This window comes from Prionailurus viverrinus, chromosome B1 (genome assembly GCF_022837055.1).
Source record: "Prionailurus viverrinus isolate Anna chromosome B1, UM_Priviv_1.0, whole genome shotgun sequence".
Classification (NCBI taxonomy): Eukaryota; Metazoa; Chordata; class Mammalia; order Carnivora; family Felidae; genus Prionailurus; species Prionailurus viverrinus.
In genome coordinates this window covers 121,452,551-121,467,829 of record NC_062564.1, presented here as the reverse complement: position 1 = coordinate 121,467,829, position 15,279 = coordinate 121,452,551, and the positions used below count along the sequence as shown (strand labels likewise).

Genomic DNA, 15,279 nt, shown 5'->3' with positions numbered 1-15,279 from the left:
TCTTTTACAGTGTTAAATTTATTAGTTGTGACTTGTGTCAATTCTTAAAAGCAATGACGTCTGGGGAATACTGGATAGGAAAGGGGTTAGAAAGGGAGAGGGGCAGACACAGACTGAGCAGGAGCAAAGGTAAAGAAGGTAGAAAAGACAAACATGTGAGAAACGGTAGAAAAGCTGTTTTGCCATCAGAGAGAATAGCCATTATTAGACTCAGTCTGTTTATTCTCTTATTTTTGTTCCTTCCTATATTAAGCTATATTTTAGATCTTGAGTTAAACCTTCTGCATTTATCTCTTTAAGATATAGACAGAGGACATTATTATTATTTATTAAATATTTATTTTGAGAGAGAGAGAGAGAGTGAGAACACGAGTGGGGGAGGTGCAGAGAGAGAGAGAATCCCAAGCAGGCTCTGCACTCTCTGCAGAGCCCGATGCGGGGCTCAAACCCATGAACCCGTGAAATCATGACCCGAGCCCAACTCAAAAGTCGACACTTAATCGACTGAGCCACCCAGGCGCCCCTACCAGTGGACATTATCAAAAGGCTTTTTTATGCTTTTATGTCTTCATTTATACTTTCCTTAAGTATTTTTAACTTCTGGAAAAGCCCACTCTTCTGCCAAGCCCTCACTGAATTATCACGGGTGAACCGTCCCCTCAAACCCAGCTCATCCTGAGGTGTGCACAGAACTGCTGCATCTCCCATGGTCCCAGAGCATATTTGTCTAAGACAGCATTCGTCATGTTGTGGTGTCAATTACGTTTAACTCAGTAATAGTAAACGCCTTAAGACACAGATATTATTTTTAAATTTGTCTTTATATCCTAAATTTAAGCAGCAACCTGTCAGCTTCTTGGAGCTCACGTTCACTTGCAGGTGAGAGAGGTAAAGGGTGTCTTTCCCTCATCAGGTTCAGCAAAGCAGAGGCACTCAGCCTGCAACCCTTTGCTAAGGGACTGGGAGAAAGCCTCTCCCTGCCTCCTTGGCATCCTTCCCCTCTCTCAGGCCAGTAGTAAGGGAGAACTCTGCCCAACCGCCAAGTTCCTCCTCTGCTTCTGGGGGGCCCTAGCCCCGGGGTGTCCTGCTGTCCGCATCAGCCTGGATGCTGTCAGGCTTATCTTTCCCCAGGACTTGCCACGTCTTTGTTTTGTTTTGTTTCTTTTCCTCCAGGGTTCTTCAAGTCATCTCATTTACCCACTAGGTATCAAGTCTGGAAGGGCTCCGACTCTCCCCGCCACAGTTTCCCCAGAGCTTGAGTCGTCACTTGCGCCTGGCTGTGGGCGGCCTCGGGAGCAGTGAGAAGTTTTTATTCAAGGCAAACATTTTATCGAAGCTTAACATTTATACAGAAAACTGCCCAGATCAGAAGATTACAAACTGATGATCTTCCCATCGTAACTAGCACTCGGGCCGAGGCACAGAACATTACCTGGAACCCAGCCACTCTTCGTATCTCCTTCGAATCACTATTATCTCCTCACCAAGGGTGATTGCCACCCCAGCTTTGAACGTTATAGATTAGCTTTCGGTAATGTTCACCTCTTACTTCAATGTTGTCATTAGGATGCACTCTAGTATGTGGCTTCTTCTGCTGGCATCCTTGTGGCACTCACCCCGTCATCATGGGCAGCTTTGGTTAACTCATTCTCATTTGCTGTCTTAGGTGTGGAGATACACTACAATTTATTATTCATTCTGTTAAATAGACATTTGGGTGGCTTCCATTTCTTGGCTATTATGAATACTGCTGCTGTGAACAATCTTTGGGGTGCACATGTGTAAACATTTCCAGTGGATATAAAAACAAAAGTAGAATAGTTGAATTACATGAATATTCAGCTTTAGTGTATCCTGAAGCAGCTAACTGTGATTTGGGATGAGCAGTAAAATGGGACCATTCAGATGGTCATCTTTCTATTTCATCGTACTTTCTTTTCTTCTTTTTAAGTTTATTTATTTTGAGAGAGAAAGAGAGAAAGCGGGGAGGGGCAGAGGGAGAGAGAGAGAATCCCAAGCAGGCTCCACACTGACAGCACAGAGCCCGATTCGGGGCTTGAACTCACAAACCATGAGATCATGACCTGAGCCGAAACCAAGAGTCAGAGGCTTAACACACTGAGCCATCCTGGCACCCTCCTCATATTTTCATAAACACCACTTTCCCTGCTTGCAGAGACCTTTCCCAAATGACTGGTTGGATATACCCTATTTATCCTTTAAAACTCAGGTCTTGTAAAACCTTCATGATGCATTGTCCCTTAAACTCCAATCCACCTCTCTTTGGGCTAGGCCCCCTAACTGTGTGTATGTGTGTGTTGGGGGGGGGGGGACGGTGAGAGAGAGACAGAGAGAGAGAGAGAGAGAGAGAGAATTTCTACATTCCTCACAGCACTACTCACCTTGCATTTTATTTGTCATAGTTTATAGGTCTCTGACACTCAAAGGCACAGTCCCGCAAAGGCAGGTACTCTAAGTATCTATAGAACCTCACAGAAAGTATATATAATAAGTACTCAACTAATGTTTGTTAAATAATTGAATGATCAAACGAATTCTCAAAAGAACGCCCATTAAGGAAACCGTATGATTTGGGGAGGGAGTGGGAAGGATGTTGCGAAATTTAGGTGTGATTTCAACAAACTAAAAATGAAAGTCTTGAACTCAGCATGAGAAGGGATGGCAGGGTGATCTACAGCTGGTGAAATTTTTTTAAATTTATTTTTTTTAATGTTTATTTATTTTTGAGAGAGAGAGAAGGGCACAGAGTATGAGTGGGGGAGGGCCAGAGAGAGAGGGAGACACAGAATCCGAAGCAGGCTCCAGGCTCTGAGCTGTCAGCACAGAGGCTGACGCAGGGCTCGAACTCACAAACTGTGAGATCATGACCTGAGCCAAAGTTGGCAGCTTAACCGACTGAGCCACCCAGGCGCCCCATGTTGGTGATATTTTTAAGAAAGGGTCAATAAGATGTGATGACTGATTGGTGGTGATTTCAATGCAGAAAGAAAAAGCAGGGATCTTTGTTAGTCTGCATGGCTGTTAATAGAACTGTTAATAGAAACAGCGAAACCAGGAGGAATCTCCCGCGGGGAAGTAAATAATAACACTTTTCAGGCAAGGTGAGTTAAGGTGAGGATGAGACATCTAAGATAAAAATTTCCGGCAGCCACCTAGAAATAGAGAGGTCCAGCTCAGGAAGATAAACAGATGAAGGGGCTAGATCTGGTAATCAAACCACAGAGTTTACAGTTTACGGTGAACGTAAGAGAACATGTGAGCTTCCGGGTGGGGGTGGGGAGGGGAAGAATGAAGAAAAAAATGTGGGAATCAGGAGGAAGACCCAAGATGGGCAGCACAAGAGGCAGGGTGCTGCTGGATCAGTTGGAGGAGAATTGGGACATGTGAGAAGGAGGAACCGGACGACTTCCAGGTGGAAGGGGCTGGCAAATGTCAACAGCAAGAAGAGAAGGTGGGCTGTGTGAGGGGAGAAGACAGGCTGCTGATCTGTGATTAAGAGCCCAGCAGTGATTTGAGTGTGCCGCAATTTGCAGCTTCAAAAACCCTTTTAAAATGACTGCCAAGATGTTCTTTAAGTTTCAGAGTTTAGAGGAACTTCAGAACGTCTGACCGAACTCACTCCTTTCAAAGCAAGCCAGACCTAGAACACAAAGCTTACGTGATTCATCCAAGGCAGGCATGCACACTGCCAACCCGAGCACCAAATCTGGCCGACAGCTTTGTTTGGTCTACATGAAAATGAAATTTTTACCTCCAACCTGTCAGGATCCTCACGGATTTGTACGGTGTAAATCTTGGTCTGTTAAGGATCACAGGTACCTGCCTGGACATTACAGGCTTTTGAGTTCGCAAACTCCACTCTAAGGTTCCAAACATAATGGTAGCACCTGGGCAAAAGCAGAGGATTCCTCCCCCTCTGTCCCACCGTCTCTCTTCTCTAACTCATGGTGGCATGAGTGCATTCTTACTGATGCATTTTTCTGTAGAACTTCATTTCATTTAAATCATGGCCCAGACAGTATGTTAGATGAGGGACAGGGTGGCAGGGCAGATTCCACATAAACGTGTAAAATAAAACTGGGAGTTGTCCATCAAAATGACTGCCAATAACTCAAGTGAAATTGTCACCAAGTTTCTCTACCAATTTGATCACTCCCTTGTGCCCCTCTAGCTCGGCTTTATAAGCCACGGCCACAGAAGATGCCTTGCCGCCTCCAAGGGAACTGAAAACAAAAGAATCAAAAAGCTCTAGGAGAAGGAAAGAGTCATTTTTCTCTTCCGTAGATGAAACAGAATCCAGATTGCTCTGCCATCCGCCAGAGTCGATAGGCTGTGGGTTTATATTCAGCATTTGTCATGGCTACAGATATTACAGAACTCTCTAATGAGAGGACTTAAACAATCATTTTGTTGAGAACAAAAGTGTGAAAACATGCATAATCCTCTAATTATCTAGTTTGATGGACTTTATCTCTGATGTAAACACATCTGTTTCTATACTGACAAAACAAAAATACCGTAACTTTATGTAAGTCCAGCACAGAACTTTACCTAAAATATGATTTATTTGAACAGCTGACTCAGAAAACCAATGGAAGGATGTTACACTGTGAATGAAAGAAAGATTAATGCAATGAGCCTCGATATCAAAATCAAGAGGTTGGGATTTTACTTGCTACTGGATTATTGAAGCACAGATCAGGGGTATAAAGTAAATCAGTTAAATTCTCACAGTGTAATTAGGGATTTGACACCAGATTTTAAAAACTGAAAAATTGGCTTTGATATATTTCAACAATATTTATCTTTTTCACTAAAACTTTTATCATATTTAAGAAAAGATCACTTCCAAATTAACTAATTCCTAAAAAGGAACTTTAGGCCTTGCAGAAATATTTACCACCCTTCTTCATGTCACCCCAAAACAGACTCCTTGGACATGGTGCCCAAATTTCCAAATCATAGAAATGAATTGTAATCTTTCTTATCAATAAGCTTGGAACAAACCTCTTTCTTCATATGTATAACAAAAAAGTATTCTGTGAAGGCTGTTTTACAGTGCGCAAGACCTTCTGTTCACAAACTCACTTCTCAATCACTTCAACAGAGGAGTGAAAGGAAACTCCCCCCCCCCCCCCCCCCGTAAGGAAAACTTAAGGCGTGGAACAAAATGCTCTACCGTTGAACAAACTCTGATCGATGTTATGTGGAAGGATGCTGTCTGCTTAGTCTCCAGACAGAAGACATGTTTCAGTTCTTTCTCACAAGCCTTCTCATCTGCTTAACTTCCAGGGCTGGAATTGAGCATAAACTTCAGTGCACATCACGTTTGGTCTGTAGGTTTTGTTTTGGTTAAAGACTGTGTATTATAGAATTTAACATTCTCGGTTTCTCCGTAACCTCCTTCTCCTGTCTCTCTGGCTCCTGTCACATAAACCATATATCCGATGCTAAGAGAACCCAGTGAAGCTGAGGGGAGTCAAATGTAAGAGGCCACAACTGAGGTGAAATGTCAGGAAAATCGCGAGGACCCAAAAACCCAGCTGTGTTGCCGATTTCTCTCTGAAGTGCTCTGAAATGTTAGGAAATGGGCAAATCCCCCTACGCTGGCAAATATAAAAATTATTGTAACAATCTTTCAAAGTGGCTTGTGAAAGTGCTAAAAATAAATTTACTGTGGTACCTATATACTGAGCTGCTAATTTTAATTTATCCAGGAAGTGTAATAAACTTAAGAAAATGTAAGAATAACGTCAATATAATTTAATTAACAGATTTAAAAGTTGTTTTCCTGATTTAAGTTATGAAAAGTGGTAAAAAAATGTTTGAAGTGACTATATTGTTGAAAGGAAGATGAAGGCTGGCAATGGAATTTTTTCTACACTCTTTGAAACAGAACAAAGTTTCTACCAAATTGTACTACCTGGCCACCCTGATATCACATGCTTCTTCTTCTTCTTCTTCTTCTTTTTTTTTTTTAAAGAATGCACGAGACAGTCAGAGCCAGGAGAGGACAGAGAGAGAGGAGAGAGAATCTTAAGCAGGCTTCACGCTCAGTGCTGAGTCTGTCATGGGGCACAATCCTATGACCCTGAGATCATGACCTGAGCCGAAATCAAGAGTCGAATGCTCAACCAACTGAGCCACTCAAGCACCCCTCCCCACTACATGCTTCTTTTATGGCTTTTCTATTCTTCACAGGTATTATATCAGTGTATTCACAGAAAAGTTTTATTTATTTATTTATTTATTTATTTATTTATTTATTTATTTATCTATCTTTTTTACAAGTGCTAAGAATCCACTTGAACCAAGCTTGCAAAGTGAAGCTTTCATTTATCCTCGTTTCCTAGAGAAGTGATATAAACATCATAAACACATCAGACTGATAAATGAGAACGAACTGATAAATGAGAACATTTATGAACCAGATGTGCTCCAGAAAGCAAACCGTCCGTCCTCACCTGTAGAAGTACGAACACCCCCTGACTGTGTTGTGAGTGAAATGTTCCTGAGTCTTCTCATTTCCAAAATCCTCCAGGGGGTCTGACCACAGGATATCACACATAGGTCCATAAGCAGGTGGTTCTTTGAATCGGTCTAACTAAGAAAAATAGAAGACAGAGAACAAAATACTAATCTTTGGGCGCTTGGAATCCAGAAAATACAAGTGTTTTTGTGGTCCCTGACTTCCTCCCCAGCACAGTGCTTGGTGAACTGCCTGCTCCCTCTCTTCCTGTTGGCTTTCCTGCCTTCCTTCCTCCCCCTCCGTCCACACTTCATCTCTCTCCAGTTTGCCCTCTTTCCTTCTAATGAGTCTGTCTGTTGGCTGCCTTAATCTCTTCATCTCCCTCTTGTCTCCTCCTTAGTTCCTACTCTTTGATCCTTTTTTCTTGTCTCCTGGTTTACTTTGTATTTTTTCTTTCCCTCTTCCTTACTTATTTGATCTGAGTATTTCAGTCACTACCAGTTGATGTGACTCCGTGTTTCATTTCTTGAGGAGGAGCTTTTATTTTGTTTTACCTTTGGGCAAATCTCTATTACTGCCTCCACTAAACAGTGATTTAGAAAGCTGGATGGAGAACAACTTACAGTTTTTATATTTCACAATATGACTTTGAGAACAAACGGCTTTCATTTTAAGAGCAGCCACTTGTTATATGACATTCTGGACAGTCACTATTAGGGGCTATCTACGTTTCGAATTAAAGTACAAGCCAGCTGTAGTTTATCTTAGTAGGTACAAACCAAGAGGAATGATAAGCAGTCAATAAACCCAAATTTAGCTGGTCGTTCTTCAGCTCACAGTTCCAAGCTTTATAGTTTCACCAAAACCCTCATATGAAATCCATTTTCCAGCTATAAATGTTCAGCAAGGTCATATTTCAGTTTAAAAAGGTGTATTTAGAAAGTAAGAGCAATATAATAACTGGAAATGACACCTCACCAACAATTTTAGAACACTGTCACTTTCCTGTAGTTTATTCTGATTTAACTGCAATTAGAGAATCTTTGGTGAGGTTAGCAGATATTATACAGTCTCTTGAAAAAAAAAGCATAAAACAGCTATGAAAACCTATTAAAAACTGATATTCTTCATATTCAATATTTTAATATTTTTTCAAAAACCCACAGGGAAAGGGGAATATATAAGCTTGGCAGCCGATCACATTCTTTTTCCTGAGACATAAAAGGTGATGTAAATAATGGTTTTGCTACACACCATTTTTTACTAATACCTAAAAAGAATGAAGCAATATCTCACATTTTCAACACTCAATGAAAAACTTCAATAAGCCAAGACCCACCATATTTCAACCATTATGTTATCCATAAAATATTCATTGCAAATTTAGACTTGTTTAAGAGACTTAAATAATTTATGCTTTTGGAACAATTCATCCAAGAAAAATAACGCTTGTGAAAATACAGACTTTCTTTCTAAGAAAGAAGAACTTATTACAGGCGTAGAACAGCAAAGAAGGGGAGTCCTTCTGATTACTATGAATTCCCAGCTGAAGTTTTGATAAGGCAACCAGAATACAGAAGTTATTCTGGAAAAGTTACGGAGTGCATTCTAAAACACTAAGAATAAATAATTGTAAAATTAATTAGGTAAAGTTAAGTGTGGTGGAAACTGTAACTGACATAGGGCAAAAGGAAAACCCAAGAATCTTTTTATGGCTAATGTTAGAGCTTAATGATGTATATGAAAATTGAACAGAATATCTGAAATATGCCAGAAAGTAAGTTTTGGGGATAGCGGGCGATAGCTTTAAATTTTACTTAACTTATGATAAGTTTAGTTAATATTGCAAACGTCTACCATATTAAAGAACCCATGCAGAAAGTGAATTTCTCCTTGAATTTCATGACTACGATTCAGTGTCACGTCTTTATCATACTTTAAACAGAGCGCAAATACCAATGCTCTGTGTTGATTAAAAGATTGTCTCTTCCACTACATAAAAGGATCTCATATTATCTCATATTACTACATATTCTCAAGACAAAGATACTTTCATATTCAATCTAACTAATCTTTTCGCTGGCTAAAACAACATTAAGAGCCAATTTTAACTAAAAAATACCTCAAAAAATCAACTTTCACCTCATTACTCAATACAACCAATGGAATATCATCATCACCTTTGTTAGACTGTTATTTTAAAGTTTTAAGTTGTGAAAAGAGTAGATTTTCAAAAAAAAAATGATGATATAGACACATTTTAAAGGTCAAGCTGTGATTTTTCCCAAGAGCAAAGGAACATTTTCTAGCTATAATATACTATGAATATATAATGGGTTGCTTGAAACGAGCCAAAGGGAAATGAAAAGGCATATATATTTTTGGCAATCAAATATTATACATTTCAATGACACATCACATGGTAAAATGAACCCTGAGGTTTTTGAGATAAAAACTCTTCCAAGTACAAATATATTTCCCTTTCTAAATAAAAGTGAGTACAAAGAAGAGATTCATGGTCACTTTAAATCACTTGAATTCAAAAGGATAAAGTTAGTGAAAACGACAGGGAAATTCAGGTCTTCTATTTCTTAATGAAGCATGCAGAATGATGAGTCTTGGAAATAACAGAACTTACTTTTCTGATATCATCTAAAGTGTTAATCTCTGGAGACAAACCGCCGTGGACACACAGGAACTGTTGGTTCATCAGGGCAGCCAGGGGCAGGCAGTCAAAGGCATCCATACAGGCATCATATACGCGTTCTGAATACTTTATTTTACCTTTTAAGACATGATTTAAAAACAAATACTTGACTCTCAGGATTTCCTAGCTAGGATCATTTCACTGAAATCGTTTTTTAATGCTTCCTTCCTAGAATCAAACTATGAGCATATAACTGCACACCGCAAAGTTCCAAAATGTGATTAAACAAGACGTCGTGAAGACATATTATCGCAGGTTTTACCCACTATGGGAAAGTGTAATGTTCCTAAGAAACCTTGTGTAAGCTGAAATGGAGTAAAGCAAAGAAGCAATTATCATTAATTCATATAGAAGCATTTTTGAGCATTCCCAGGTCCAAAAAAAATAACCTCTTAGGCTTTTCTGATATCTTCAGACACTACTTGTAACAGATGCACAAAACAAATGGAGATAAAGTACAGAGGCTCACAGACACAGTTCAAAGCTATGGCAGCGTGAAGGTGCGGGGCTGAGTGTAGTTCCCAGGGAAGGGGCCTGGCGGGACCACTCATTGCTCAGGGTGAGCACTGCCTCTGTTAACTGCTTGCTGCAAATTTAACATTGAACCCTATTTTTGTTTTTCACCTTTCCTCCTAAAAGCAAAAATTCTCCTTGGGTTTCTTTTGGTTAGCAATAGCAAGTACTATTGTACGTCTTTCATGAAAGCAAAGTGACATAAGACACCCTTTGGAAAGGCAGAGAATACCTGTGTTAATCTTTATATCTACTGTTGTAAATTTTTGTTGTTCATCCACATTTTAAGTTCGTAGTAACTTTTTCTACAGCAGAGGAGAGAACTTTTGTATACATCCTCACTGTTCATCTGCAGATGTAGCTCAAAATTACATATACAAAAACTAGGAGACCAACAGAAATGTGGCCAGAAAGCTGGTTAAGTTTTCTGAGTGATCTTAGAGAAAAGGAGATGGCAAGAAATTTCCTAAAGTTGTTTATGTGCCACTGCACGTTGCTTTTCCCTTGTTGACTTATGTCTAATGTTTTGAAAGAAGTCTCTGCACTCCATTGAAAATGAGCCTAAATGACAGAGAGAAATTTGTTTCACTAGACAATAGGGAAAATTAAAGACAGGAGGAAAATAAAATTTATGCAAAGTAGTCCTCACTCCTAGTATTTATGTCTAAAGGAAGACGTCATCTTTAATTTGGTCAAATCCACTAGAGGCTAGTAAATCTATTGAGTCCAAAAAGAAGCCCAGTTGAATTTTCCCTCCATCTGTTTTTCTTGAGTGATTTGAGATGAAAGGGTAAAATTCTTTCCCCGAATTGTAGTATTCTGGCTTTTTAAAAAAAAAACTAAGTTAATGATTGTTTCTTAGGACAAGTCACGTCAAATATTAACTCAACATTTTAGGTCACTTTATAGAAAATTTATAATGTAAAAATAAATTCTGAGTTCTTTTCATGATCCATGCTTAGAAAGAGATACAGAGTAACATAAAATAAAATAGTGTCATTTTTTAAGTTTTTGGCTTTTAAGCAATGGATCCTATTATCATGTGCTCCCAGTGTGGGTTAAAATGACGATTTAGCACAAATGGTGTTAATGGAAGAAGCTTGAAGTATACTTACATTCTTGTTTAAATGTGAAATACTCTGTTAGATGTCTACATTCATGATTTCCACGAAGTAAAAACAGTGTTTTGGGGTAAAGAATTTTCAAGGCCCACAAATACAGCACACACTGAAAAAATAAGAATAACATAAAAATAAATATTTCCCTGTTACACTTAAGCACCCCATTGCTCACATAGCACGAAGACATGAACTGATGTGCTACTGTGACTGGAAGACCCCAAAAGGCTAGGCCTTATTAAGGAGGGTATTAAAAATCAAATAGAAAACATCACTTTAGTACAAAGCCAAGGCTCATCTATACCTAAAATACATACATGCACTGGGAATCTATGTACCACAAGAAAACAATGGACTTTACAGGGTCTATTGGTAGAAGCCTGAATGAAGATATCCTAAAAATGTACCAGCGTAAAAGCATGAGAAGAAACGTAATTAGCAATCAATAAATAAAGACACCTCTCTTTATAAAAAAAAAAAAAATAAATCAGGTAACAGAAATGGAAGAATTGGGAAGGAAAGGCAGGACAAAATTTAGAACTAAACAATATCAGGTTCAGGTTGATTGGGATTGGGTCTCCACTTTCAATTATGTTCTCTTCTTCACTAGCCTTCTTCTCCCTTATCACCTTGTCTTTTATTTCAGTGCCTTTGGTATACAAAACCTTAAGTTTTTGGTTTGTTTGTTTGTTTGTTTTGTATGTAAATATAATTAAACTGAAGGCCAGGGAATCTCACTACACATGCTGCTAATAACTACGGGAAACATTTCATATATCTTACAACTTTCAAATTAGTTACTTGGGTATTGCAGTTTGTGTAAAAATAAAGGTCTTTTGAATTCACCAGGTTTGGAATAAACCAACATTGACGTAGTCATCCTGAAGTGTGCATTAAGATAATTGAGATACTCAAGTACGAACATCAATTTCATTATCCTCCACTGGCATTCATCAAGAACCCACAGGAAAGAGAAAACCACTCTTCAAAAACAAGTATGCTTTTTTATCCTCATTAAGTTTATGTTCTAAAAGTGAGTCAAAAAGATACAAAACCACAAAAATAGGGAGGCAAGTCTGAGTCTGATTAGTTAAGTCTTAAACCAAAAAACATACAGTATTTTCCTTTTTATAAAGAGCTTTCCAAAATATAGTAAATATGCCAGAGTATGTCCACTGGGAAAAGCTACTGGTGATTCATTTGTTGTGATACCTGTGAAGAACAATCACCTCTGTCAGCTTATATGATGATTTATTAAATGAATGGAAATAATTACGTTTGAATATACAGCCCAAGTCTTGGCGAAAATACTACTTATCAAAGCAAGTATGTATTACTGTGTTTTTCAAGATATTGTTTCCAACTGTGTAATTATGATTGAAGTAAACAAAAATAATGAGTTGACATCAAATTTTATGTATATGATACCTTAATTAATTTTCTAATTATCATTTTCTAATTATAGCTATTAGCTGAAGTTCACATGACAAATGATATTGCTATTTCTGAACAGCTGACCAGATGGTCTCTACAAGTGAGCCTTAAGTCATGATGGTCTGTCGATGGTGCATATTCCGTGTTATCCTCAGTGAGCAGTATGGTGGTTCAATGAGGCTCTGATCGCTGTGTGTCTGGCTGTAGAGGTACACATACATGCTTTTATAAAAGGAGTTTGTATTACTTGAACTTGTCTCACATTTCAGAGAAGATATTTATAAACCATTATTAATGTCAATGAGATAACTATTCCTAATTTAAACTTTATAAAGTTGAACCTTAATATTAAAGAAACACACACACACACACACACACACACACACACACACACACACACTTTCATACTGGTTGTTAACTTTGGATTTCTAGTTTGGAATAGGATGGGAACGTAAAGTCTTTTGTAAATTATATTTACTTATTAAAATTGTTGTATCTAACATATTATATTTACATACTGAGAAAGAGCATATGTTTTGGCCATACCACAGCCACTTTCAGAAAAGATTTTCTTGCTGTTATCGTTGTTTTTACTAAAGTATAACTTATACGCAGTGAAGTGCACATATTTTAAATATACCAGTCAATGGGTTTTTATATATGTAAACTCTTATGAAACTACTAACCAAATCCAGTTACATTTCAGCACACAGAAGGCTCCCTTGGGCCTCCTCCTAGTCAATATCCTTTTGGAAATGGAACCACAACAGTGAACTCTTCAGATTAGCTTTGCCTGTGAGAATCCTAAAGCAAAGCTATTATTTTTCCAACTAAAATCTAAAACACAATTTTCTAGCCCCAGTCAAGTGCTAGAGGAATCACATTTGAGGACCCACGTTTTCTCCTCTGCCGACTGTTAAAAATCTCGTTCCGAAACTAGCGCACAGCTTTATCGACTCTAGTTTTAATTCCTGTAGCTTTTTCATAACTGAAACCTCAAAGAACCATATGGGAATATTTAATGATATGTTTATCATACTTATTTACCTTTTCAGTGATTCAATCCACATTTAAAATGCCTTATTATTTAATGGATATAAAGCACTTAGTATACAGTAGGAGTTTAAGAAATACTAGTTCCTTTCCTATAAAAGAGAAGGAAGACAGGAACACAGAAGGGAGGGAAGGAGGGAAGAAAAGAAAGGAAAGGAAAAAAGAGAAAAGAAAGGGAGAAAGAAAAAGAAAGAGAGAAAGAAAACATAACTCAATTTCCAAATTCTTGGCTCAACATACCCTAACAATAAGAATCCTGTTTTCACATTTTATGTCCTTCTCCCCTGTGGCAAGAATAAAATATATTCTCAAACGCTGAATAAAACCACAAATGCAGCCAATATGGAAGAAGTGGCATGGTAAATGAAAGGGCAAGAGTGGATTGGAGAGTGGAGCCCTGCCAGCCTTCGCCCTCAACATCTGGTGGGAGAGCACTGCCAAGCACAACACTGTCTTGCTGGCCACCATTCTACCATCTAAACGTTCTGGAGACCTGTCGATCTTCAGCAAAATCATAACCTGACATGATTTTTAAAAGGGAAATCTCTTTAACAAAAAATGATCACAATCGGCGTGCCGGGGTGGCTCAGTCGGTTAAGCCTCGGACTGTGGCTCAGGTCATGAGCTCATGGTCCATGGTTCGAGCCCCTTGTCAGGCTCTGCGCTCTTACAGTGCAGAGCTAACTTGGGATTCTCTCTCTCTCTCCCTCTCGCTCTCTTTCCCTCTCTCTCCTCCCCTCCTAACTCCCACTTTCTCTCTCTCAAAATAAATACATAAACTTAAAAAAAAATTATCACAACCAAAAAACAAATGAAACGCAAATTCGTTAAATAGTTGGTTATTTTCATATACGTGGTATGAGGTGGCAAATTTGAATAAGATTTTCGCTGAAGTGATCGGTTACGGTGGAAACAGAGATGCAAGTTACACTGGCGTTTCCTCATTGTGACATGTAAATTCATTGCACTAATAACTCGCAAGTGGACCTTCACTGTCTTTCCAGTGCTACCCTGAACAATTAAACAAATATTTACAATTAGCTTTTAAATTTAGCTTTAAATACTTAAAACTTTAAAAGCTTAAAATTAGCTTTTAAAAACGAAACACTGAGCCTCCTCTATATTTTTATTCATTTCCATCACAGACCTGGTTTTCACCTGTTTAACTTATCCATCTTTCCCAATGCACCAGCACTAAGGATATCATTGTGCTAAGAATATCATTTTCTTCATTAGTTTCACTGGTTCACTGATAACAGCAGTGCAATGATTTATTCTGTATTGTATGCCTTTTTTTTTTTTTAATGATGAGTCTTCTTGAAAACTGGCACAGGGAAGTCGAGAAAGAGGGAAAAGAGGGAGAAAGTGAAAAAGAAAATATACGGCTCCAGATCTCTATCAACCAGCTTTCGAAAATACCCAAGCTGGGATACGCACCAATCAGAAGGGAGGTCTCTTAGTCACAGGACAATGAAGCGAAGGATGTATGTCGGTTGGGAGAAGATCCAAACTCCCGGAATGTCAAACGCACCGCCTCTCAGGCATTCTTTGCCTCCTCTGACAAGCATGCAGAGATGCAGCAGAGTAATAGCAATGCACTACAAAGGCCATCGTGGCAGGGAGACAGCAGACAATTCCTTCCTCATGTCTGTGGCATCACTCTGTCACCTGACATCCCTTGCTGTCCCGTTCGCTTGTTATTCTCAGGCAGAAGCACAGAACATTGCCTGCCTTGCTGTGGTTCATTTAAGCCTGGGAGTTCATAGCGAATAAACACAACAGCTCTTCACGCTTACATGTGTTTGAGGCCCGGGCTGAGACCTGGATGTAAGTACAGCGGGAGGGGCCAGCCCACTACAGAGCCCACTGCCAGGCCGTGCAGTGCAGAATGGCAAGAGCGGGAACCTGAGGAAGCGACTAGAAGAAAACAGCTGTGCGTGCCTCCGTTTGCAGTTCTGAGTTTT

General features: G+C 38.9%; 1 protein-coding gene across 3 annotated transcripts in view; it reads right to left on the bottom strand.

The window, feature by feature from the left end:
- PPP3CA (protein phosphatase 3 catalytic subunit alpha) overlaps positions 1–15,279 on the bottom strand; it is a 326,948-nt gene that overhangs the window by 60,113 nt on the left and 251,556 nt on the right. For all 3 annotated transcript variants that reach the window (XM_047855193.1, XM_047855194.1, XM_047855192.1), the window contains 3 exons: positions 10,826–10,937; positions 9,129–9,274; positions 6,486–6,625 (listed from right to left, as the gene is read on the bottom strand). In XM_047855193.1, coding sequence (XP_047711149.1) covers positions 6,486–6,625; positions 9,129–9,274; positions 10,826–10,937 — 398 coding nt within the window. The remainder of the gene's footprint in view (positions 1–6,485; positions 6,626–9,128; positions 9,275–10,825; positions 10,938–15,279) is intronic.